The 22,739-nt window shown below is 48.8% G+C and overlaps 1 protein-coding gene across 2 annotated transcripts; it reads left to right on the top strand.

Moving 5' to 3' along the window:
- LOC121673303 (histone H3.3A) lies at positions 1 to 6,727 on the top strand. 2 transcript variants are annotated; one of them, XM_042046499.1, is made up of 4 exons: positions 1 to 47; positions 1,473 to 1,627; positions 3,421 to 3,574; positions 6,078 to 6,727. In XM_042046499.1, the coding sequence occupies exons 2-4, from the start codon at positions 1,500 to 1,502 to the stop codon at positions 6,204 to 6,206; spliced, it is 411 nt and encodes a 136-aa protein (XP_041902433.1). In that variant the 5' UTR covers positions 1 to 47; positions 1,473 to 1,499; the 3' UTR covers positions 6,207 to 6,727. The 2 variants fall into 2 exon arrangements, with proteins under 2 accessions (XP_041902433.1, XP_041902432.1); XM_042046498.1 differs by lacking the exon at positions 1 to 47 and adding an exon at positions 360 to 378.
- The last annotated feature ends 16,012 nt before the right edge of the window (positions 6,728 to 22,739 follow it).

Below are 22,739 nucleotides of genomic sequence, written 5' to 3'. Positions count from 1 at the left end.
TCCCTCCCTCCCTCCCGCACGGCAGCCGCGCTCGCCCAGCGGACGGGGTAAGTCTGGCGCCGCGCCCGCCGCCCCCCGCGCCCCGACACCCCCCGCCGCTGCCCCCCGACCCTCCCCACAAACTTTTGGGGCGCTCGGGAGGCGGCGGTAGCTCGGGTTCCCCTTGGCCGCGCCGCCTTCCCGGCGCAGCCGGAGCGGCTCCCTCCGCCGGCACCCCCGGCCCCGCTTCGCGCGGTCGTTGCCCCCCTCTGCTCCCCTCGCCCCCGCTCCAGACCCCCACCAGCGGCCTCCCCAGCCCCTTAGCTGCCTCCTCAGCCCGACATCCCCCGGATCGGGGCCGGGAAGCGGTCGCAAAGAGGAGCCGCTCGCCAGCCCAGGGTAACTCTCCTGCCTTCCTTCCCCTGCTCCCCACAGTTGTTGCTCAGCTTCACCATCTTGTCTCTTTTCTCTGGTCACCGACCATATTTTTTTTCCTATTGCATAAAAAACAATAAAAAGGGAAAGAAATTCGCCGAAGGAACGACCCAAACGCAACGCAATTTTTTGGTTTTCGAGTACAAACTTTTCCGCTGCCTCCCCCTGCATCTGCACCCGCATGGTTTGGAGTGCCTGGCGATATTTTTGGCGTTATTTTTTGCATTTTATTTTTTCCTCCTTTGCAAAAGGACTAGGGCTGCGTTTCGTGATTGTTTCCATTTTGTTCTGGCTCTGGGAGCTGAGTTTGCCTGTGAGAGGCGCTTGGGAGCGAGGCAGCTCTTGGGGAAGCAGTTACACAGAAAGAGAAAGACGGCACCCAAAAAACAACCCCCCCAAAAAAAGTTTGTTGCTTTCTTGCACTTTATCCGGCCCCTTTCCTTTTCGCACGATAAACGCCGGGTTGCCTGCGGTTGCCGGCGGGTCGGAGAGCGCAGGCGGGCGGCGGCGAGCGCCGGGCAGCCCCGGGGAGGGCCGGCGGGGGTTGCCGCTCCGATCTCCCCCGCTCCGCAGTTTCGGAGGAGGTTTTCCGGCGGGTGGGAGCGGCGGGTCGGTGCCAGCCCCCCGATGTTTGCCGGGCGGTATTTGCAAACACTTGGCAGGTGACGGGCGGCCGGCGGGGGGAGGCGACAGCCGCCTCTCCGCGCCTGCTGCCGTGCGGCTCGCTCGGCTTCAGCCGCCGCCGCTTTGATATTGAATTCGTGGGCAAAAAAAGCTGTATTTTAATATTCCGCGATCGGAAGGCGTTTAATTTCTAATTTAATTTTTTTCCTTTTTTGGTGTGGGTTGTTCTTTTTTTTTTTTCTTAATGCCCGCCTGGCCGTCGGAGGCGTTCGGCCGCCGCGGGCTCGGCGCTCGGGGCTGGCGGGGCAGGGACGCGTTGCGCGGGACGGGGGCCGCGCTGCCGCCCACCCCGGGGCAAGTGCCGCGGGGGGGCGCACGCCGAGAGGGGCGACCACCTTCCCCTTGCCCTGTCTGCCCACGTTCCCCCCCGGCAGGTGTAAGGCAGCGACGTCGGCAGGAGCATGGCCCGTACCAAGCAGACCGCCCGCAAGTCCACCGGCGGCAAGGCGCCCCGCAAGCAGCTCGCCACCAAAGCCGCCCGCAAGAGCGCGCCCTCCACTGGCGGGGTGAAGAAGCCGCACCGCTACAGGTAACGCAGCGCCGCGCAGAGGCGGCCGCGGGGCGGTACCGGGAAACCTCCCCCCCCCCAAAATCCCTCCTTCTCCCCCCCACCCCGCGGGACCGATAGGGCGGGGGGCGCTTCTCCCCGCCTCCGCCACGCTTCCTCCGCGCTCCGCTTCCCGCGGCCGCCCGCCTGCCGCCAAAATAACAACAACAACAACAAAAAAATTAACAGGCGCGGGTTCCTGCCAGCCGCAAAAATCACCAGAAATTCCCAGGGCGGCACCGTCCCCCGGCGTTTGCCATCAGCCCCTTTCCGGGCGTTCCGGTGCTGGTGCCTCCAAAATCGACACCCCTCCCCCCGCGGCGGACGCGGCTCGGCGGTTCTTTTAAATTTTTGTAATTTTGTACCCGCGGTTATCTAGAGGCCGCAGCAGGGCTGCGCCGCCGCCAAGTTTATTGTTACCGGCGCGTTCCGTGCTCCACTCGCGGGGCTGGATCCGGCCGCGGCGCTGGGCGGGCGCGGGGCCCTGCAGGGCGCGGAGCCGCCGCGAGAGGGAGCCGCGCACCCGCGGATGCGCCGGGGCTCCCGCATCGCCTGTCCCGAAACGCGGCCTTGGGGCACCCGAGCCGGAGCGGAGTCGGCAGCAGAGCTGTCACACAGCCCCCGAGTCCTGACCTCTTCCAGTCCTGCCTCCGTGCAGCCTCCATGCTTCTGCTTGGAGGATGGTTTTGGGCTAGGTGTAGGTATTCCTTGGGGAAAATGTGGATTGGGAAAAAGTGGGTTTCAAATAGGGAACTTAATCTAAAAGTCCGAGAGGATTTATTAATGTGTTGAGGAGTCTGAAGAGGATGGAGCCAGGCTCTTCTCAGTGGTGCCAAGCAACAGAACAAAAGGCAATGGGCAGCAACTGAGGCATGGGAAAATCCACCTGAACATGAGGAAGAACTTTAATGTGAAGGTGACTGAGCATTGCAACAGATTGCCCAGAGTGGTTGTGGAATCTCTTTCCTTGGAGATATCCAAAAGCCATCTGGACACAATCCTAAGACACCAGCTCTAGGATGACCCTGCTTGAGCAGGGAGGTTGGGCCAGATGACCCACTGTGGTTCTTTCCAACCTGACCCACTCTGTGACTCTGTCTCTTGTTCTAGGTGTGAGGCAGAATAAATCAATTGGAACAAAAGTAATAAAGCTGGAGCAGGAAAAGACAAAGGTTCCACAGAAATAAATACATTAATTTCACAGACGGACATCATGTTTGCAAACATATGTTGCTAATCTGAATTTGTTATTCTGACACCAAAACTAACATGAGGAAATACACTGGATACTTTTGACTGACAATATAACAGAGAATATAAATTATGCTAGTTCTGTGAATGCTGACAGTAGGGAAGAAGAACCAGTTTTCCCTTAAAATCAGGATTGCTGTCAGGCCCCTCGCTGGGAGGGTGCCTGTGGTACGGCTGAACTTGGGACAGCTTTGTGGCTTGTCACGTCTGCACTGAGCTGTGTTGGTGTCAGGTGGACAGCACCCGTTGGCCAACTCTTCCCTTGGTGAAGTCGGGCCTGGGGAGTCTGCCTGAGGGATCCCTGGTGAAGCCAGTGGAAGCTGGCACAGCTTGGTGGTGAGAAGACAGTGACCCTTTGCCACAGCAGACCTGATTTTGGATTGTAAATGTGGAACTCTCCTAGGAAAAACAGAAGTGTATGGTGCTTGGTTTAGTCTGGAGGATGAACCCCTATTTTTAAGGTGATGCAGAAGATGTTTTAAATACTAATTATTTTTATTATTGTTATTATTTTATCTTAATAGGCCGGGTACTGTGGCCCTGCGTGAAATCAGGCGCTATCAAAAGTCCACCGAACTTTTGATCCGCAAACTCCCCTTCCAGCGTCTGGTGCGTGAAATTGCTCAGGACTTCAAGACAGATCTGCGCTTCCAGAGCGCTGCCATCGGTGCTTTGCAGGTGAGCCCTGCCGGGGCAGGCTGGAAGTGCCCCCGCAGCCGGGATTCCCTGGAGCGGGGCGGGGGGACTCCGCCCCGCGCCCCCATTGGCCAGGCTGTTTCCAGGGTTAGTTTGGGCTCCCTCTGATTGGTGGGGCGGCCGCGGTGGGCGTGGCCCGCGCGGGTCGGGAGGGATGCGCACCTCAGCCTGGGCTTGCCCGCGGAGGACCTGGGAATGCCTGTGGGTACTACAGGATAAAACAGCTCCTTACAGAGCCTCTAAGTGTGTTTTTGTGGGGGCTGCTTTGGTTTTGTTTTTTTCTAAATAGCCCCTCAATTAGTTAGAACAGCGCATCTTGTTAAGAGGCTTAAGGAAAACATGTTTCCTCCGCCCTTGAGCTCTGCTGGAGGCCCTGCCTTTGGAAGCTCTGCAATTGGAGAGGGAAGCATCGTATAAAGCTGGTTGTGGGGTGTCCTAATGGAGGTCTCAGTGTCTTCGAATGCTCTTTAAAGGAAAACAGCTCAGTAAGCCACATCTAAACACAGTTAGGGAGATAGCTGCTTTCCTAGGATGTAGTTGATGCTAAACACAGTTTTTAATATATTAGTTACATAACTTATTTAGAGGACACAGAGAGTAAAATATTAATTGCTCTTTCTGGTCCAAATTCCTGAATCTAAGTTAGGACCCCCCACAAGATTCGGTTCTTATCATGGGAACATCTCCCTCTCATGATAAAAGACACTCCTGATTAAAGATAGGTTCTGGAACAATCTCTCAACAGCTAAAAGAACAGTAAAGACCTATCTGTAATTGTAGTCTGTCTGACATGCAGGCAAAATGGTCTCTTTCTAGTTAATGACTTCAGTTGATAAAGGGCCAAGACGTTTGCCATGAGAGCCCATAAACTTGGGCATATGCTTAGCTTCAAGAGGTGGCTGTGTGTGTTTGCAGAGTTGCTGATTTTGCTTTTAGTTATACTGCATGGCAGTTCTTAAATCCTGAGGTTTATCTGTGTGTCTCTTTATCTAGAACTGCCTATTAAAATTTAGCAGGTAATACACTTTCCCAAGGCTCCTGGTTTGAATGTTCCTGGTTTTGCATTAAGGAGTTGTTGGTACAGAACTTGATGACAGCTCCTAGTGTGTTCTGCTTGCATATTTGAAAAAACAAAAACCTAAAAAAGTAAAATTAAGAAACCCCCAAAATTCTTAACCCCTTGGGTACTGTGTTGTTTGCGCCAGCAGGGATATTTGGTGAAGTGTCTTAACTTTTCACGTAGTGATTTGGCAAAACTTTGTTAGGGGTTCTCATAACCTACTGTGTATGAAATTACTACAGTCCTCATCTGCTGTAGTAAATATCCTTCTTTCTTCATATTGGATAATCTTTTGTTTTTAAATGGGATCTTTGAATCTAGTGAGTTGATTCTTGGAGTTCCTGGCAATGAAGGGGTTCACACAAGTTCTTCTCTTGTGTGTATTGTAGGAAGGGTGACCTCAACCTCCTTTCTATAGTTGAGCCCCATCATTCCCACCTTCTCAGCCCAGGTGTTGCTGTGTCCAATACTGGCATGCAAAGATGCTTCCTAGGAGATTGATAGGTGTTAGAATTCCATGTCAGCCCAAAAGTGTGTAAACAGTTACCATTGCTGTGCTGGGCTCAGCAGCAGCTAACTTAACATGAGTCAGGAGAACATTTAGTTCCAGCTGAGCATCTGTCTAACTCAGAATCCTGTCTGCAGGTGCTCAGTAACAGGGAAAACCACTGTGGTCAGCACTGCTTTTGTGCTCCCAGGTGCTGACCCCTGATTCTCACAGGTGTGAGAAGCTTCTGTGATAGTGAGGGCCTGTGCTGTGTCCCCAGATGTACAGGAACAGGACATGTGTCTAATGGTGATTCCCTGATGTCCTGGTTTTGATGGTTCAAGGAGTTCCTGAACTAAAGGAGTTCTCTTATTTCTAATACTTCTCAGTATATTTTTTTTCTGCTAATTTTTGGCTTTTGAGTTAAGCCACCTCTTCAGTATCTGTGGAAGGAGCTGTGTGCCTGAGCTGTGTGTTGGGAAGGAATACCCGCTCTTCTTTTCCCTGGCACCTGCCAATTTCACCTGATGCTCAGTAACTCTTACTCTGGAAGAGGCAGCAGACAAGTGCCTCAAACAGTGTAACCTAGCCTTTGAAAAGAGAATTTCCTAAACAAACTAACCTTCTGATAATTTAACCTCTTCCTATCTTGTGAGAGTCCCATGGGAATATTATATGTTCCATTGTGTTCTGGAGGATGTCCTTACCAAATGGCAGCAGTACACTACTTTAGACACAGATTATCGTTTTGGTGCTTTATAAGAAAATGGAAGATTCTCGTTTCTGAAAATCTAAAACTTTTGGTGTTTGCAAGTAATAAAGATCAAAACCTCAACTTAATGCCATGTTACACTGTACTTTTAATTCTTAACTACGATTCTTTTTTTTCCTGCTGCTCAGAGAGTGAAAATGTTCTTACCTCTTTTCTTCCACACTAGGAGGCAAGTGAAGCCTACTTGGTTGGCCTGTTTGAAGACACCAACCTGTGTGCTATCCATGCCAAACGTGTCACAATCATGCCAAAAGATATCCAGCTAGCACGCCGCATACGTGGGGAGCGTGCCTAAACCTCACCACGATGGGTTTGTCATTCTCGAAGCAAAATCTTCTTCCTGTTATTGGTAGTAATGAACGTTAGATATTTTTTCCATGGGGTTAAAAGGTACCTTAAGTATATGGTTGCAAGTGGAAAAATAGGGGACAGAATTGGGTATTGGCAAGTTTTCTTTCCATTTTCATTTGTGTGTGGATTTTTAATATAAACAAGGGGACATAAAAACAATCAATGTGGTCAAAAAAATAAAAAAATGAATTGTTGAAACTTCTTCACCAAAACAACTTTATAAAAAAAATTATAAATAAACCTGTCAAATTTTTCTGGACAATGCCAGCATTTGGATTTTTTTAAACAAGTAAATTTCTTATCAATGGCAACTAAATGGTGTTTGTAGCATTTTTATCATACAGTAGATTCCATCCATTCACTATACTTTTCTAACTGAGTTGTCCTACATGCAAGTACATGTTTTTAATGTTGTCTGTCTTCTGTGCTGTTCCTGTAAGTTTGCTATTAAAATACATTAAATGATGCCTGTTTTTAGTCTTGATTTTTAAATATTACACATGGGTTATACTGATTAAAAAGTGATCAGCTTTCCCTCCCCTTTTTCTCTTCAATGCATGGCCTAATTCCTTGGAGCAGATCTAGGAAACACTGGGGATACTGACTTGGCTGAACTAGTGTGTATGTGAGGTTCTTTTAAGGGTGTAAAACTTGTCTGCTCCACAGGAAAGCAGATTTGGTGAGTATAGTACCAGGTAGAGTCTGGAGCTGAACTGAGCTCTCTGAGCTGCAGTGCTAAGAAGCAGCAATTTGTTGTCATTTCAATTCCTTTCTTACTTGATTTAGTGCTGAATTTGGAAGCATTTCTGAATTTCATGGGGTTTTAGTATGGTATAAGTGGTGGGGTGTAGTGGTTTGGGTTTTTCTGTTTGGGGGTTTTATTTCTCTTGGGCATTTTTTGTTGTGTTTGGTTTTTTTTTGTTTTTTTTTTTTTTAACCCTTTTCCACTCTGTTAGTTTCTTGGTTTGTAGCTGTTCCCATTTTTGGTTGACTACCTTTCTGTTTCAGTCACACCCTCTAGCATTTTTGAGAGCTTAGTCCACTTGTGATTGGTTTCAGTTTGTACACTCCAATCTAAAAGACACTTTTGTACCATTTTTGTTACAATTCTTCACAGAAGCAGTACTTGGGCAGGATCACACATTTAAAACTTACTGGGTTTTTATATTCTCCCACAATTGCTGATGAAAGTACACATGAAGAAATTTACTGCTGAAATTACACCCTGTGAAAACTTGGTTTTAATTTTTCCCCCTGAAATTTGTTTAAGGGTTCTGGCAGACCAGTCTGGAAACGAGTTATGTGCTGTAGTTCTTGATAGCTCTTGCAGATAATGAAATGAGTTCCACAGAAAATACGTAGGCGGTGAACAGATTACACCTCCATGCTAAGGCTCCTGCAGAGCTTATTCGCTGCTAACTTCTTTCAAGAGGTTTTGAGTGAGCTCTAAACACGAGTGAATTTGTCTGAAGATTTCCAAAGAGGATTAATAGAGATACATTATCTGCTTTGGTATCTTGAACAGAGAGCCAAAAATTATGGAATAAATCACATTATTCATAACTTGCTCGGCTTTGGTAATGAATGCTGTCTGCCAGGGTTGTGTGAAGTAAAGTCTATTTAAATGGAGTAGCTTGTCAGAGGCAAGACTAATGCTAGACAAAATGTGATCACATCCTTTTGATGCCAAGCAGTTCATAGTTATCAACTGAAAATTAAGGAAGACCTGTCTTGGAGCATCCAGAACAACAGAAATGTAAAAGGTGAGCAACTGAGACTTAACTGACTTAAGATGTCACTTCTGTCTACTTGATAACAATCCTGTTAAACTTGCTATCAGTGCTTTTCAATATAATTAACTACTTGTTTTGTCCTGTACTTCAGAATTCTGTTTCACATATCAGTCAACAGTGCTGCAAGCACCTACACAAAAATGTGATTGGGTTGGGTAGATTTGGGTGGTTTTTGCTTAATAACCTGGAATTGAAGTATTGATAAGGAACTTCATTTTTTTTTTTTTCTTTTTTAGGTATATTAGGAAACAAAATCTAGAGATTCTGATTCTCAAATGAAATAGTGAGTTGTTTCTCTTTGAGAGAACTGGAGGGAAGAATATCCCAGTTTTACTGACAAAGCAGTTAAACTGTTCAAGGCAGAGGAAATCCTAAGGGAGGATGAAGGGATCAGGAGTCTGAGCAGATGACAACATTTATGTGCAGTGCTATACCTGCAGCTTAGGGATAAACTTGGCCCTTTTGAAATCTGTGGTCCTAGAGGTGCCCCATGAATCCTGTTAGTGATTAGCTGTCTGTGTCTGTATCAATGCCAAGAAACTTCTGTTTCTAAAATAGTTTACCTCTTTTTTCCCCCCATACCAATTGCTGTTTCCTGGTCAATTCAGGCACAGCTGAGATTTTGAATACTAGAAACAAGCTGTGGTCCTATGGATGTACTTCTGTGGAGCAGTTTAACTGCACTGAGTGGAGGGGTGGATTTGAGGTGGCTCCTTGTTAGTCTTATTCAGAAGCTGAACATCTCTTTAAGACATTGTTTGATGTATGTCCACAGCTCAATTTCTGAATTATTTTGGTGAAGTCCTTTATAATATGTATGTGATAAGCTGGGTTTTAGGTCTCTGTTTTATATTTGTATGTTAACAGCTGTGTTTACCTGCCATTTCCCCCAAAGTAAGTACAAACCCTTATTTTAAGTTGATTGCTTTGTATTAGCAACACAAAACCCCAACTGGCTTACCAGAGCCAAAAATTAATGTAGTGGAAAATAATTTCAGACACAAGATCAGTCCCTCTTGTGTGGCTTTATCAAATTCAACTGGCAGTTCTTGAGAGCTTGGCTAACATGGAGCTTAAACCCAGCATTTCAGATTTTATTTAGGAAAGCAACTTGCTGAATATAAAGTAACTAATACTAGTGTACCTATATATCTCTGGGCCGTGTATCTCCAGCCCTTTATCCCACCTGGCAGTAGCTATTAGGTGATCCTAATCCAGGGACCAGATTACACTTTCTGATGTGACTGAAACCAGTGAGTCTCACTCACATCCATACTCCCTGTGCCACTGCTTCTGGTCAATTAGCCAGAATTGGACTCTGCATATCTGCTTGCTCTGGAGCAGGCAGGAGGAGAGGAACACCCATTTTCCCTTGCAGTGCACAGTTTAGGTTCAGTCTCACAGCACACTTAATCCAAACTCATGCCCGTGCTACCATTCCAATACCAGCTTTTCTTGCCACACCTGCCTCCCTTGGGACCCTGTGATGGGTTACTTCCATGTATCTTCTGGAGCTTAATTTTAAATTTCATGGTTTAATAAAGTACAGGCAGTGTTCTGGTCAAATATTTTGTTCACTGCAATTTCATTTCTTACTCTGACAAACAAACACACTACTTTTCTTGGCCTTCATAGGAATAAGAACTTAGTAACACTTCTTGTATAACTTGGTTTCAAAGGCTGGAATGAAGAGGAGGAATTCTAGTGTCAGGATAGTTGTTGGGCTCTTTTTTTCCCTGGTCCAGATCAGGATGATATTGGGGAGGTCTTTGCTCAGCTTTTACTTGTGTCTTACTCCCATGTAAAATGAATCATCCTCAGTGGTGAGATGTTCTTGCACGAAGTGGATGTTGCAGACTTGTTTGTGGCAGGTTGGCCTCTAAACAGACAAGTATTTTGCTGAACAAAAAGCCACTGTTTATGTATTTTTTTCTTTTAATCCGTGAGGAGGCTTTGATCTTTTGACCTTGGTAATACAATGTCAAAAAATAGCTCAGTGTGAAAAAAGCTTTACATCTATCAATAGTAGTGTTAAAAAGGGATTGTTAGGACTGCATAGGCTGATCTTAATGGAAGCTGCCTTTTTGATTGCCTTCCTGGGAATATTAGCTGTTACATGATCACAACTAAATAAACATACAAGATTTTATTATTTTTAAATGAAGACAATTGTCTGATTCTGAGAAATGGCTGCAAAATGCTGAGGCTCAGGAATTCTCTCCGTTGCAGCGCACCTAGGCTGAAGCTTTCTGCTTTTTCCTTGATGGTGAGCCTTACTGCCCCTCTGCAGCAGTAACACCAAAGATCAGGACACGGATAAAATCCCACAGAAGATGAGGTTGGGGTCAAAGGCAGGGGGTGTGTGCTCTCCAAGTCAATGTCATAGTTGCTCTTCACGAGGAAATAAGCCTGGATTTTTTTGCCCATCTCTCTTGAGAACACATTTGTAGGCTTATATGTAGCTCATGGTTTGAGACGTGTGCTCACATTCTCTGCTGTACTGTCCCCTGCCAGCAGCATCCCCCTCATCTCCTCCTGCAGGCAGGCTATTACACACAGCAGGGCCTCTAGCAGCAGGGGTGCTTTATGATACTGAAAGCTCCTGTGATGTCACAAAAATTTAAGAAGTAAAAAAGAAAAAAAAATTTTAAATCCTGAAAAAGAAAGAAAAAAAATCCCTACAGCTCTGGAAACCACTTGTGTCTCCTGGTGGTGTCAGGATTGAACGTTCTCGCCCCGCTCCCTTGGGAGGAGCTACCCTCACCACCTCGCTGTGTTCCGTGCATGTGCTGTTTCATGGAAGCATCCCAAGCACAAGCCAGCTGGAAAATGTCTGTGGCCTATACATCCCAGAGTGAGTGAGAGCTAATCCCACGTGCCTCGGTGATAAATGCTGATCCTTGGGTTTGCCCCCATCACTCTTTGCTCCTGAACAGTTGATCTCCACTCCTGCCAACCTTGATTTGCAAGAGACTATGTGATTTCAGGTACTTTAGTTTTCCTCAGCATCTGTTGAGTTGGTGAGGGGTATATTCCCCCTTCTGCCTTCATCTTGTGGCTGCTTTGAGGAGAGGCTGAGACAACACTGCAGTCATCATCAGGTGAGAGAGGTTCCTTTCTTTTCCGTGTGCTGGAGGAGCAGGAAGGCTGAAGGAACAGTATTTACAGTCCTGCCCAGGCCTCCCTCTCCCAGTGCATCACTACCTGGCAGCTGAGGCCCTGTCAGGCAGCCCGAGGCTGGGAATGCTGCCAGGTGAACACATGGGCACGGATGCCGGCCGTGAGGAGCGCGAGCACGAATCGGGGATGGCAGGAGAGGCGTCCCAGCTGGAAGCGGCCCCAGGACCGGTTACCGCGGAGGGGCTGCGTGTCCCTACATCTGACGGCTGGAGCCGCTTCAAGCGGCCCCGGTGCCGGCTAATTCGGGGCACGGGAGAGCTGCCAGGCTCGGCCGTGCGGATCCCTGGGACCTCGGGCTTTGGCTCGGCTGTGGAGCAGGGCAGGGAGCTGGCAGGAGCGGCACAAGCTCCGTGTGCTGCCTTGCTGACGTGCTTTGCCCAGAGGGGCTGTCGATGATGGCTTTTCCTTTGTACCTCCTGCCCATCTGCACCTCGCTGGGGCTGAGGGCGTGGGCCAGGGAAGATGCTCAGAGGAGGGGAGACTTCTTTAGCAGGTCCTGGGGATGTGGGCAGTGTTTGGAGCACGGGGTGCCAGGCTGATGCCAGCACTGCTCTCCCCGGAGGACAGGGTGTACGCTGGGACTTCACCAGGCAGATGCGAACAACAGGAGCAGTCCCAGGTGTTGGTTTGAGGGATCCTGCTGTGGATGGATGCACTGTCTTCGTGGCATGGTTGAGGTCCATGGTTCCAGGAGGGTTTTGCCATGTTCCCAGGGCATGACCTGAGCCGTGGTGTGCTGCTGGCTCTCGGAGCAGTCGCTGAACTGACACAAGGGAGTTGTCACTTGCTTCTGACTGGACTGGAACTGAGCTGGGTGGGGAGCTCAGGTGTTTCCTGAGACAACACAGCACCAGCCGAAGGAAAGCGTTGCACAGTGTGCGGACACGCAGGAGCTGTGGGCTCCCTCCAGCCCCCTCTTCAGGTCTGTGTGTGCAGAAAATGAGCGAAAGCGTTTTTCTGTGCACTGTTGAGGAGGAGGGACTCATTTAGTGGATCGGGGTTAGGGGCTTTTATGGTGATGCCCTCCCCATCCCCAAGAGAAAGACATCCTTCCTCCCTCCCCTTCCTTGGGACATGAAATGCTTTAAAATTATGGTGCTTGCCCTTGTTCTGAAGTGTGGAACTGGCTCTTTGATAAAACCTCCAGTTCTGCTGTGCAGCTCAAACGTAGGGGAGTTAAGAGGTGTTTTCTGCCTGGTGTCAGCTTGAAGCCTCGCAGACACCGAATCCCTCTAGAGGAGGGCACATCTGTTCAGGAATCTGATCTCATTTCTGCCTTATAGGTTCTCCAGCTAAATGGATCATTTGCTTTCATGAAAGTAATTGCTTTGAATGCTGTGGAAAAGAGAAGCCAAAGCCACAGACAGCATCTAACCTCGCTGGTGTTTATTCAATAAATTAATGAACACTAATAGGGTAGCATTCAAGTTCACAACAGCACACAGGCTACTTTAAAGCCATCCTGGATATTGCTGGAAGAGCACACCGTGCAGCAGCCACTCTCTTTAATGTGAAAGCCCTGGCTGTGGGTGCACACGAGGGTTATAGTGCACCCAGGAGCATCACGGAGCCGCGCCATAGCAGCTCCGTAGGAACACATCTGCTCCTGCCGTGCCGAGGAGAAGCTGCCCTGGCTCCACTGCTGCTGCTGGCACTGAACTGTGCCCCTGCTCTGCCTCACCTGAGCCCCAGAGATCCTGTAAGATACAGGGCTAACACCAGGGTGCCGTCGGCCTTGGCACGTTGCTCCTGAGGCTGCCCTGGCCTTCCTGCTGCCCTGCTGGTGTGCCGGCAGGGAATGTGCTCCCAGCATGGAAGGAACACAGCGAGCCTGTGTCCCCAGTACAGGGAAACCTGGGTTGCTCAAATTCCGTGTCACGGTGACTTGTGTGCTCTCTCTGCAAACCAGAGAGGCATAATTCCATCCTTGCCATAAAGCCTCCTCTCTCCCCTGCTGCACCGCCCTGCCCCTCTCTGCACATCCGTAGCCCTGCTCCCTGTAAAACAGGAGTGCCACCACATTCCCTGTCTGAAGGGAGCAGAGGCTCTGCCACATGCACAGGCTCCCTCTCTTGCCACTGCACCCAGGCATTAAAAAATCAGTGTAATATATACATATATTTATTGTAAATATATTATTGTGAATTATATGTAATTATATATGTGTGTACTAAAATGTATAATAATAATATGTTGTTGTTATTTAAGCATGTGAGGTTAGGCAGATGCTTTTTTAATGTTTAAATTATAATATATTTATGATAATTATATATTTAGGCATATTAGAAAAACATTTCCTCAATCTCATACCAACGTCACAAGGGGAGAGGAATGGAGTATTACAATGGAAGGTTGCTGCTAGCTTTGTATATAAAACCCTCTATATCTATAATTTTTTTTTCTATAGGGTTGTTAAAGGTAAGTTGCCCCAGGTTTACCTGTTAATATTGCCTTTTCTGTATTTTTTTTTAAAGTGGCAAAAGTTGTATGGATTCTTCAGAAAGAAGAAACGTTTTTACTGATGTACAGTGCTAAAATGGCACCGACCAAACTGTGGAGCTCACATTTATCACCCAGGCCACAGCCACCAGGGGCCAGCCCAGGCACTTTCTTTAGAGGCTGTGAAGGGCTGCAACGTGGAAAACAGTGATTTCTCTTCCTCTTGTGCATGTACCTGCTCTGTCCTGCCCTCTCCTCACCTCCTCTGAGAGCTGCCTTTGCAGTGTCAAGGCAGATGCAGCACAGTTCTAATGATGGCTTCTTTCTTGGGTTTCTTTTATCAAATATGAGAAAATTAATTTTGTTTCTCCAACAGTCTTCCATCCTACTGGTTTTTCAGCATATGCTCTGCAGAGCAGCCCAGAATCAAGGTGTTTGCCTCAGCCTCCGGCTTGCAGACATGGTGTGTGAGGTAGGTGAGGAATGGGGCGCAGTAAAGCCAGTGGCAGAGCAGGTGTCCACTGCCAACAGGCTCCTGGCTGGATTTGGGGATACACAAAGCTGTGGTTTCCCTTTGTGACAGCAAACCTGTGGGGTTGTGGGTTTTACTGTGGGACAGATGAAGATGGCTCCGCTGTCTGCAGCTCTCTTTCAAGCAAGGTAAACAGGCAGCAGACAAGATCCACTCTGAGCTGACTGGCACCACATAGAAGCACTTCTATTTAGCACCGTGGTGCTACTGTCATCCTCAAGATGCAGCCTGGTACTAATCACTTCTTCAGCTGGCCTAATTACAATATGTTGGTCCTGAGTTGCGGCTGCTTTTATCCTGGTGATGTGGGGATTCGCAGAGTACCTATTGCTGCATCCTGTGAGTGCAGGGAGCCTCTGGACCAAGGTGCCAAATCTCAGCTCCTGAGTGAAACTCAGTAAGATATTGAGCTATAGCTTCAGGGTGGAGGCAGTCAAAATAAAATTAACTGAGCCTTTACCCACTGGTACTTGTACAATGCCACAGCTGTGACCAGTGCTTCACAGGTTGAGGAAGAGCATGCTGGAAGTGTTTCCGTATCAAATAAACTCAGGACCCGGTGCAACAAAGCACAGGGTGGAGCAAAAATGTGATGGAGACACCAACAAGCAAAAAATGAGCACTGGGAAGAGCTTCTCTGGGATGCAGTCAGCACAGACACCCAAATTCTCTTCATGAGCCCAGGAGAAGGATTTCCCTTCCCCACCTTGCCCTGAGAATGACTTTCTCATCTCTTTTGGGCAAATTACATCACTTCTGGATTTTTGTTTTCTCTCCTAAAAATGAGGTTGCTGCTTTTATGCCTTTGCAGCGTGGCTGGGACAACTGTAACTGTTTGCAACACACTCCAAAGGGCCACCAACCACTAGGTGAGATTTACCCCAGAGATGAAGAGTTTAGCTCCTGAAATGCACCCTCCTCCTGTTGCAGGTCCTCTGAAAGCTGGGATTGGTGCTCCACTGTTGGCAGAGAAGGAATTCAGGTGGGACCATAGAAGTCTCTCCTGGGAAGCTCAAAGAGGAGTGCATTTCTGCTGATGGAAACCAGCTTTCAGCAACGTTGCTGAGCTCCCTGCTGCTTTAAATGATCACCTAGATGTTGACAATGATGTTGTTCCATAGCTGAACAGATTCAAACAGCGGGAAATACACCCACCTTATTTAGAGGTGGCTAAATAAGCATATTTTATTTAATAAAATGTCATAACACCATTTTGGCATTAGACTTGGTCTCAGTGTCCCCTGTGCTGGTTCCTGTGTCTCTGTTGGGTGCAGGGCTGCCTGGTGCTGATATTAGCAGCCAAAAACATGGGTTTTTTTTTAATGAGGAAGCCACATCTTTGACTGAGGATTTTGGCTCCACTTTGTGACTGCAGCCAGCCAGTGACAGTTGAAGATTATGGCATTAAAAATATATTTTTTAACTACAGTTAATTGATCCTCGTGGGAAATTAGCATGCAATGGGCTGTTTGCTCTCTGTTTATCACTCTGCTCTGCTGAATGAACTTGGCTGTGCTGTCTGCTCCTGTATTTCCACTGTGATCCATGAATCTCCCCATACCTCTGATGCCAGGCTTGGATTTCAGAAGGCAGAGGCTTAACCCCAGCTGGGACAGGCAGCAGCCACCCCACTCTGCAGGTGCCACTGGAGGACCTACACTGCTGGATGGTTTCAGACATTCTGTGGGTGTTCTGCTCTAGTCTGCATCCTAGACTAGAGCAGAACATTTTTCTTTCTGCTGCTTTCCTTCTCCTGCCCTGCTGTGGCTCTGGCTGGGAAGCCAGGGCCATGTGTGTGTCTCCAGGCTATACATGGAAATTCGGCTTTCTGCAACCGACTGTGGCTCTGCAATAAACGAAGGGAGCGTGTCCCTGCCTGACTGGCACGTTAAGCAGATGTTCAGTCTCCAGACCTCATTTCAGGCAGTCAGAAATGAGAAGGGAGAAGATGATTTTCTCTCCTCCCCAACAGCCAGTGATGCCCTTGCAAAGCTCCAGCCTTCGCAAGGCCAGGCTGCAAACCCGGCGTGAGCAGCTGTGCTGGAGCTGCTGGCTGGATTGCAGGGATGCTCCCTCCCAGGATATTTGAGTGTGTGAGGCTGGCTCCAGCTGCAGAGGTGGAATAGACTGAAAGGATGCTTTAGAGGCACTGAAGAAATGCTGGAAGAATATGCTGGAAGCTTGGGTGTCATGGGGCTGTGTCACAGCTGAGGTGACCGCTTTAACTCTCCTTCGAGCTACTCTCTATTTCTTTCTTTCAGAAGCAGCTCAATTTTTCATAACTTGCCTGTGTGAAAGGCTTATTATTTTCTGTTGTTGTTATTATTCTCCAAGGTTACACAGCACCTCTGTGGCAGAAATTCAGCCCTAGCCATGAGCTGAGCCATCTTGGCTCCCATTTTCGCATCCATCCAGACACCTTTGCCCTCACCCCCAGGCAGCAGTGATGGGGAGATGTCCTGTTGACAGAGGGATGTAATAAAGGTTATAAATAGAATAACTGGGCACAAAGAGCTAATTAATGTGTAGATGTGCTCTAGTTAATGGGGGACACTATAAACACCACTCTACCTGTGCTGGACACAGTTGAGAGGAGGTGGTTTGCTCCTTTCCATCTGAGACATGAGGAGTAGAGCAGGGAGTTCTCAGCCCTGTGTGCTGGATAAGAGGTCAGCCTTCCCCTGGCCAGGTTAGCCACACTCTTCCCACCTCCATCTATGCAAGCAGTTGTTAAAGTGACCCCTCGTGTTCCCATTTAAGTTGTTTTAACTGCACAAATGACTTCTATGTAGGTGCAAGAAAGACAATGGTCAAAATTACAGGCAATGGCTACTTGAAGAGCAGAGCATCTGTGCAGCAGGCTGGGAAATTCTGAGTATTTCTTGGAAGAAAATGGAAGGGCAGTGGTGCCCTATTAAAGCTGTTCCAGAATAAATCCAGCACTGAGCAGAACCGCTTCAATCCATGTACTTCCTATGGAAGGTTTTCCTTGCAGCAGCAGCACAATAGTGACCACAATGGGATGCTCCAACAAAAACCATCTCAGGGCTGCACCAGGCAGCATCTGCCTTTCACAGGATGCTGCAGGAGTGACAGATCCCAGACTGATTTCCCCTGCTTGGCTGCTCAAAAAACCCAAGGAGCATCCTTTGTAGTGACAATGCTTGGAGCTGTTTTGGGTAAATGCTTCAGCTTCCCATCACAATAACAGGCTATCCCCTATCCTAGGGCTTCTCCTTAGTCCTACATCCACCCAGAGAGTGCCACCAGAGCTGCAGGTACTCCACTTACAGCAAGGCAAGGATGTGGGAAGCATTCCCATGGGAACTTGGCCCAGTCCTGCTCCCCAGCCTGCACTTGCTTTGCTATGCCTTCGGTGGGACAGCAAACCAACCTCATCCTGGGCTGCATCAGGGAAGTGTGGCCAGCAGGCTGAGGGAGGGGATTCTGCCCTCTGCTCTGCCCTCGTGAGACTCCACCTGCAGTGCTGCATCCAGCTCTGGGATCCCCAGTGTAAGAAGGACATGGACTTGCTGGAGTGAGGAGAGCTGGTTGTTCAGCTTGGAGAAGAGAAGGCTCTGGGGAGACTTTGTAACACCTTCCAGTACCTAAAGGAGACCTAAAAAAAGCTGGAGAAGGGCTTTTTGCAAGGGCCTGTAGTGAAAGGACAAAGGGTCTGAGGGTAGGTTTAGATTAGATTTAGACAGAGGGTAGGTTTAGATTAGATACTGATCAGAAGTTCTTTACTTCTGTGAGGGTGGTGAGGCACTGGCACAGGTTGCCCAGAGAAGTTCTGGATGCTCCATCCCTGGCAGTGTTCAAAGCCACGCTGGATGGGGCTCTGAGCAACCTGCTCTAGTGGAAGTTGTCCCTGCCCATGACAGGGGGGTCAGAAGCAGATGATCTTTAGGGTCCCTTCCAACCCAAACCTTTCTCTGATGATTCTGTAACCGATTACTTTTCTAAAGTAGTTGAAAATTGCTCCTGCTCATTATGCACCTCTTCAGGGAGCAGTGGTTCTGAGGAATTTAGTGAGGAGTTATTTGGTGTGCATGAGGTCAGTTTGGACAATTTTCTTTTAAGCAATAAGGCAAAAAGAATCGAGGGTAAAAGACTCGTATGGGACAAAATCTGCCTGGGGCACAGAGTCAATTCAGAGATGTCTTTGAGTGCCCGTGTGCAGGAAAAAACTGATTTAATGGAACACAGGCCTCCATCCCCAACAGTGTGGAATACCTCGGGCCCAAGGGGAGGTTTTCACAGGAGTGTCTGTCTTTGGCAGTGCTTCTGAGGGCAGTGGCCATCCCAGCACCCGCCTGGCTGGGCTTCAGCTGCCATGAGGCACCGAGTGACAGCAAAGGTCACTGCAGCTCCACCTGAGCACCCAGCACTGGTGGTTCACCTGGAGAAAATGGCAACTGGAGCTGGCAAGCAGAAGGTGGGAGGTGATTTTGGGTAGCAAGGGGGAGAAACTGAGGGTGTTTGCTCAGCAGATGTGCTGAGGCTACCAGGTGCAGAGAAAGATGGATCCCTGCCTTCCTCTGAGCCAGTCTGATCACATGAAAACAAGAGGCCAGAGACTGAGGTTTATGGCTGGTATGTCTGAAACAAATCAAAGAAAAGAATATTTGTCTTGCCTGAGTGTGGCAGGAAACATGCCAAATATTTCATTTGGGAGCACAAGGGTCAAGGTGCTGCTCTGCTCTGTATTGGAGTGGCACATCCTGGTGGAAGGGACTGATGGCAACAGCAAGGAAGGGGCCAAAAGTCACAGGTATTAGACCAGAATTTAAATAAAAGCTCTAGAATTAATTATACAGCTCAGTGGAACAGAGTTGGGAACAAAAGCTGGATGTCACCCCAGGGGACTGCAATCTGCTTTAGGGACCGCCAGCTGCACTGCACTGCTGATCTCCTGCCATCCCAGTCCCTTCCCAGTCCCATCCCAGTCCCAGCCCCATCCCATCTCCCTTCTGCAGCAGAAGTTGGCTATAAAAAAGGACAGGATTTCAGGGACAAGACAAAAACGGTCTTCCATTTCCATCCATCCTTGTCTGCTCACTGTCTGACTCCGTAAGTCAGAATTTAGCATCTAACACCTCCCCTTCCCACCCCCCATAATTTTCCTGCCTTGTGATTTGGGTTTTCCCTGGGCATTACCCAACTCCTTGGGACTTGAAATTTCCTGCTAGGGGCATCACTTGAATTTACACACATAATGCAAAGGCTGACAAGGGGAGATGAGAAGCGTGGAAGCCGTGTGAGGGGTACAGTGTTTGTATAAAGCTTCCAGAAATGGCAGATCACTGAACTGGATGGCAGGAACGGCTCTGCAGCCTGAGCCCACCACACTGGGCCAGCTTTGGGATGGAGGTGGGTATGGTGCTGGAGGGAAACCTCTCCCCTTGGGCAAGTTGCTGGAGGAGCAGCAGAAACTCCTGCTCAAGTTGAGCCAGGCAGAAAGAAACATTGTCATGTCTATTTTAGGATTTTTGTGCTGCTGCTCCTCACCACCCTGTCCAAATACATCCCTTTAATGGATGCTGCCCAAGAGGAAGCACATCCATTCTCCTGTGAGAGGGTGCCTGTGCCCATAAGCCTGTTTCCCAACACTATAAATTGGTCCTATAAAAGATGTTACTCCTCCCTGCCTCTCCTTAATAACTCCGTGCTGTGGCTATAACAGCGCTTTGCTGCCATCATATTTTTCACCAGGACTCCAGTCCCCCTCTCTTTTTTTCCTCCTGGGTACTGAACAGCTCCTAGAAAAACCAGGCAGTTCAGCATCCCAGAGGGGCCTGGTGAGCATGATTTGGGAGAAGCTGGGACACTGGGCACAGAGGGGAGGGGGCAGTGGCAATAGGGCCACATGAGAATTTGGGAGCTGGGTGGGGGTAGCTCGGGTGCACAGAGTGAAGCCCCAGCAGCTCTGCAGTCACAAGGGTAAATCCACTGTTTTTTTCAGACTCACCCTCCTGGGATGATCCCTCTGACAATCCCAGTGCCCTGTGGGAAGCCCAGCCCTGAGACAGAAGCTGCAGTGGAGGCTGTAGGCTCATCCTCAGGGACTCAGCATTCCTTGCTGTGTGAGGAGCATCTCTGCTGCTCTCATCCAACCTGCCTTCCTGATGGAATGTGCTGCCCAGTGCCAAACAATGCAAATCTGGGGGTGAAATGGAGCAGAGAGGATTCCCAGCTTGCAGCCCGTCTCCTGCCCATCCCAGCACACCCCTGGTACAGTGTTGGATCCACAGAGAGCACCAGAGACCCTTCTGACGCCCCTTGCCACTCAGAGAGGCAGACTCTCAGCTTTATTTAAAAGCAGTAAATGCCCAATTCCCCCTAGAAGTGACCAAGTGGGGAAGAGCTCATCTGCACCCCATTCCCCCCTCCCCAGTGCCACTGGCACCAGCAGCAAAGTTAGGTCCTCTGTGCATGACAGGCATCCAAGCTGTGGCACCTGCTGGGTTTTTTGTGGCTGCTACTTGGGGCTGCTCCTTTTCCTTCCATGCATAGGCAGAGTAATTTGTGTCTGGAAGTTCATGTTCTCAAGTTTCTTTTCCCTGAGGACCTCAGAATCCTTTCACTGGACACTAAAGAGGTGACGTGGTCTCCTTCAAAAATAAATGCCTTCCTTGGGTGCACAGTGTGTAAGCAGAGTGCAGCGCGGTTGCTGAAATTCTGCACAAGCCCAGCATCAGGGAATTATGTATTGAGATAATAAAGGTTTAAAATAAACCCTTAGAGGTTTCTCTGACAGTGGAAGCTTGGAGATATCCCTCAGTCACTGGGTAAAGCCTTGGGGGAACTTTAGGATGTGGTTCACCTCTTGCATCGCTTGTGTGCATGGCTGGGTGCCTTAGGCAGGGCTGTGTGCTGTAACAGGGCAGGGCTGTGTGCTGCGGGGGATTCCCACATCTGGGGAATGGTTAGGGTTGCATCTTTGCACCCAGCAATGGGATTGAAACACGCTGATCCTCTCTGCTGTTCATTGCGTGAAGGAGAGGGGGAACATCTCAGAGCCATAAAATCCTGTCAGCTCACGTCTGGCACATCCTGCCCAACAGGTTGGGTAAAACCAAGCAGCTGCAACATTGCCTCTCTCACTCGTGCCCAGATTTCTTTCACAGAAGGTCCCATCCCCTTGCTGTTCATTCCTGCTGCAACCCTGCAGCCAGTTGCTGTCAGGAGCAGCCCCCCCCCTTGCTTTATGCTCCTACAACAAAGCATGGCCAAGTATTTGCATGAGGGCAGCTTTAATGAGCTGCTTTTCTGATGGTGTAAATAATCTTGTCATCTTCCTGACAAATTAATGCTTAACAGCAGGGGCGCCCCCCCCCCCCCCCCTTCTAACTGGCTGAAGTGTTAACCATTATTGCTTTAGGGCTTATTAATATTTTGGAGTACAGTAGTGACACTGGGAGAAGGCTGGGAGGTTGTATGAATTAATGCTCCTCTGTCAGGGTATTTAAGCCTTAGGTTTTGGATGTGGGTGATTTAAATAATTCCCATGGATTCCTCAGCTTCCCTTGTCACATGCATGGGGACAGGAGGAATCACACGTACAAGCGTGATTAACTAATGAGCTGTCTAATGAAGGGCTTCTGACTACAGGCATTAACCATCTACTGCCAAACAGATCAGGGGGACAAAAAAGGGGCATAATCTCATGTCAGAGTTCCCTACTGTGCCACCCTGTCTTTGGTGACAGAGGCTGGTCCCACCCCACGTGTGAGAGATGCTCCCTTCTGATAGGAAGAAGTTTATTTAACCAGCCCCAATGGAATCTTCTCATTTAGCAGCCTTGAGCAGGGGGTTGCCAGCCACAAAACCCAGTAGGAACCCAAAACGAATAGCCCATAAAATGAGGATAAATTTAATGAAGGAAAAAACCCCCCAGAATTTGTCATAGCTGCATGTATAAAACAGAGGTTATCACACAGGTGCTCTCACAACACACCTTTCCAATATGTGAAAGTCCCACATTTGTAAGGCCAGGCCCTGCCTCTGGAGGAGGAGTTGCCAGCTGCAGGCACTGCCCATACCGAGCAGGGGCTGCAGGCCCAGGAAGCAAAAGCAGCTCTGCTTCCTAATGCAGCTAAATCCAAAGCTTTCCATGGGAGCAGAAAAAATGCCTACAATTGGCTGCAAAGCCATGCCTGGGTCAGCAATGCTTTTGGGGGCTGTGAAGTGTCACCTGTTGCTGTGGGATGCAGGGAACTGCGCCAGGCAGCCACCAGCTCCTCCCAGATTGCTTCAAGGAATTAGGAGCATCTCCTGGGGCTCCAGCCTTTCTGCCCCTTGGGTTGGGACTGAGTTATTTATCCAAACATGACATTTCTCAACCCACAAGTAACAAGTCTCTCTGTTTTTCTCCTGGAGCAAAGGGGGCATGTTGAAATAAGGGTGTCCCTGCAGGCTCACAGGGGATCAGTGGCATTCCTGGCAGCTTACTCCTCACTGGGCTGTTGGGAGGGGTTTTGTGCTGAGGTGGGGCGTAGATACGGATCCTGGAGAGTTTGGTCCATCTGTT

Source organism: Corvus kubaryi, unplaced genomic scaffold, assembly GCF_017639235.1.
Source record: "Corvus kubaryi isolate FWS band 111438036 unplaced genomic scaffold, C.kubaryi_AGA036_p1.0 65346, whole genome shotgun sequence".
In the NCBI taxonomy this organism is placed as follows: domain Eukaryota; kingdom Metazoa; phylum Chordata; class Aves; order Passeriformes; family Corvidae; genus Corvus; species Corvus kubaryi.
This window is presented reverse-complemented; position numbering and strand designations above follow the sequence as displayed.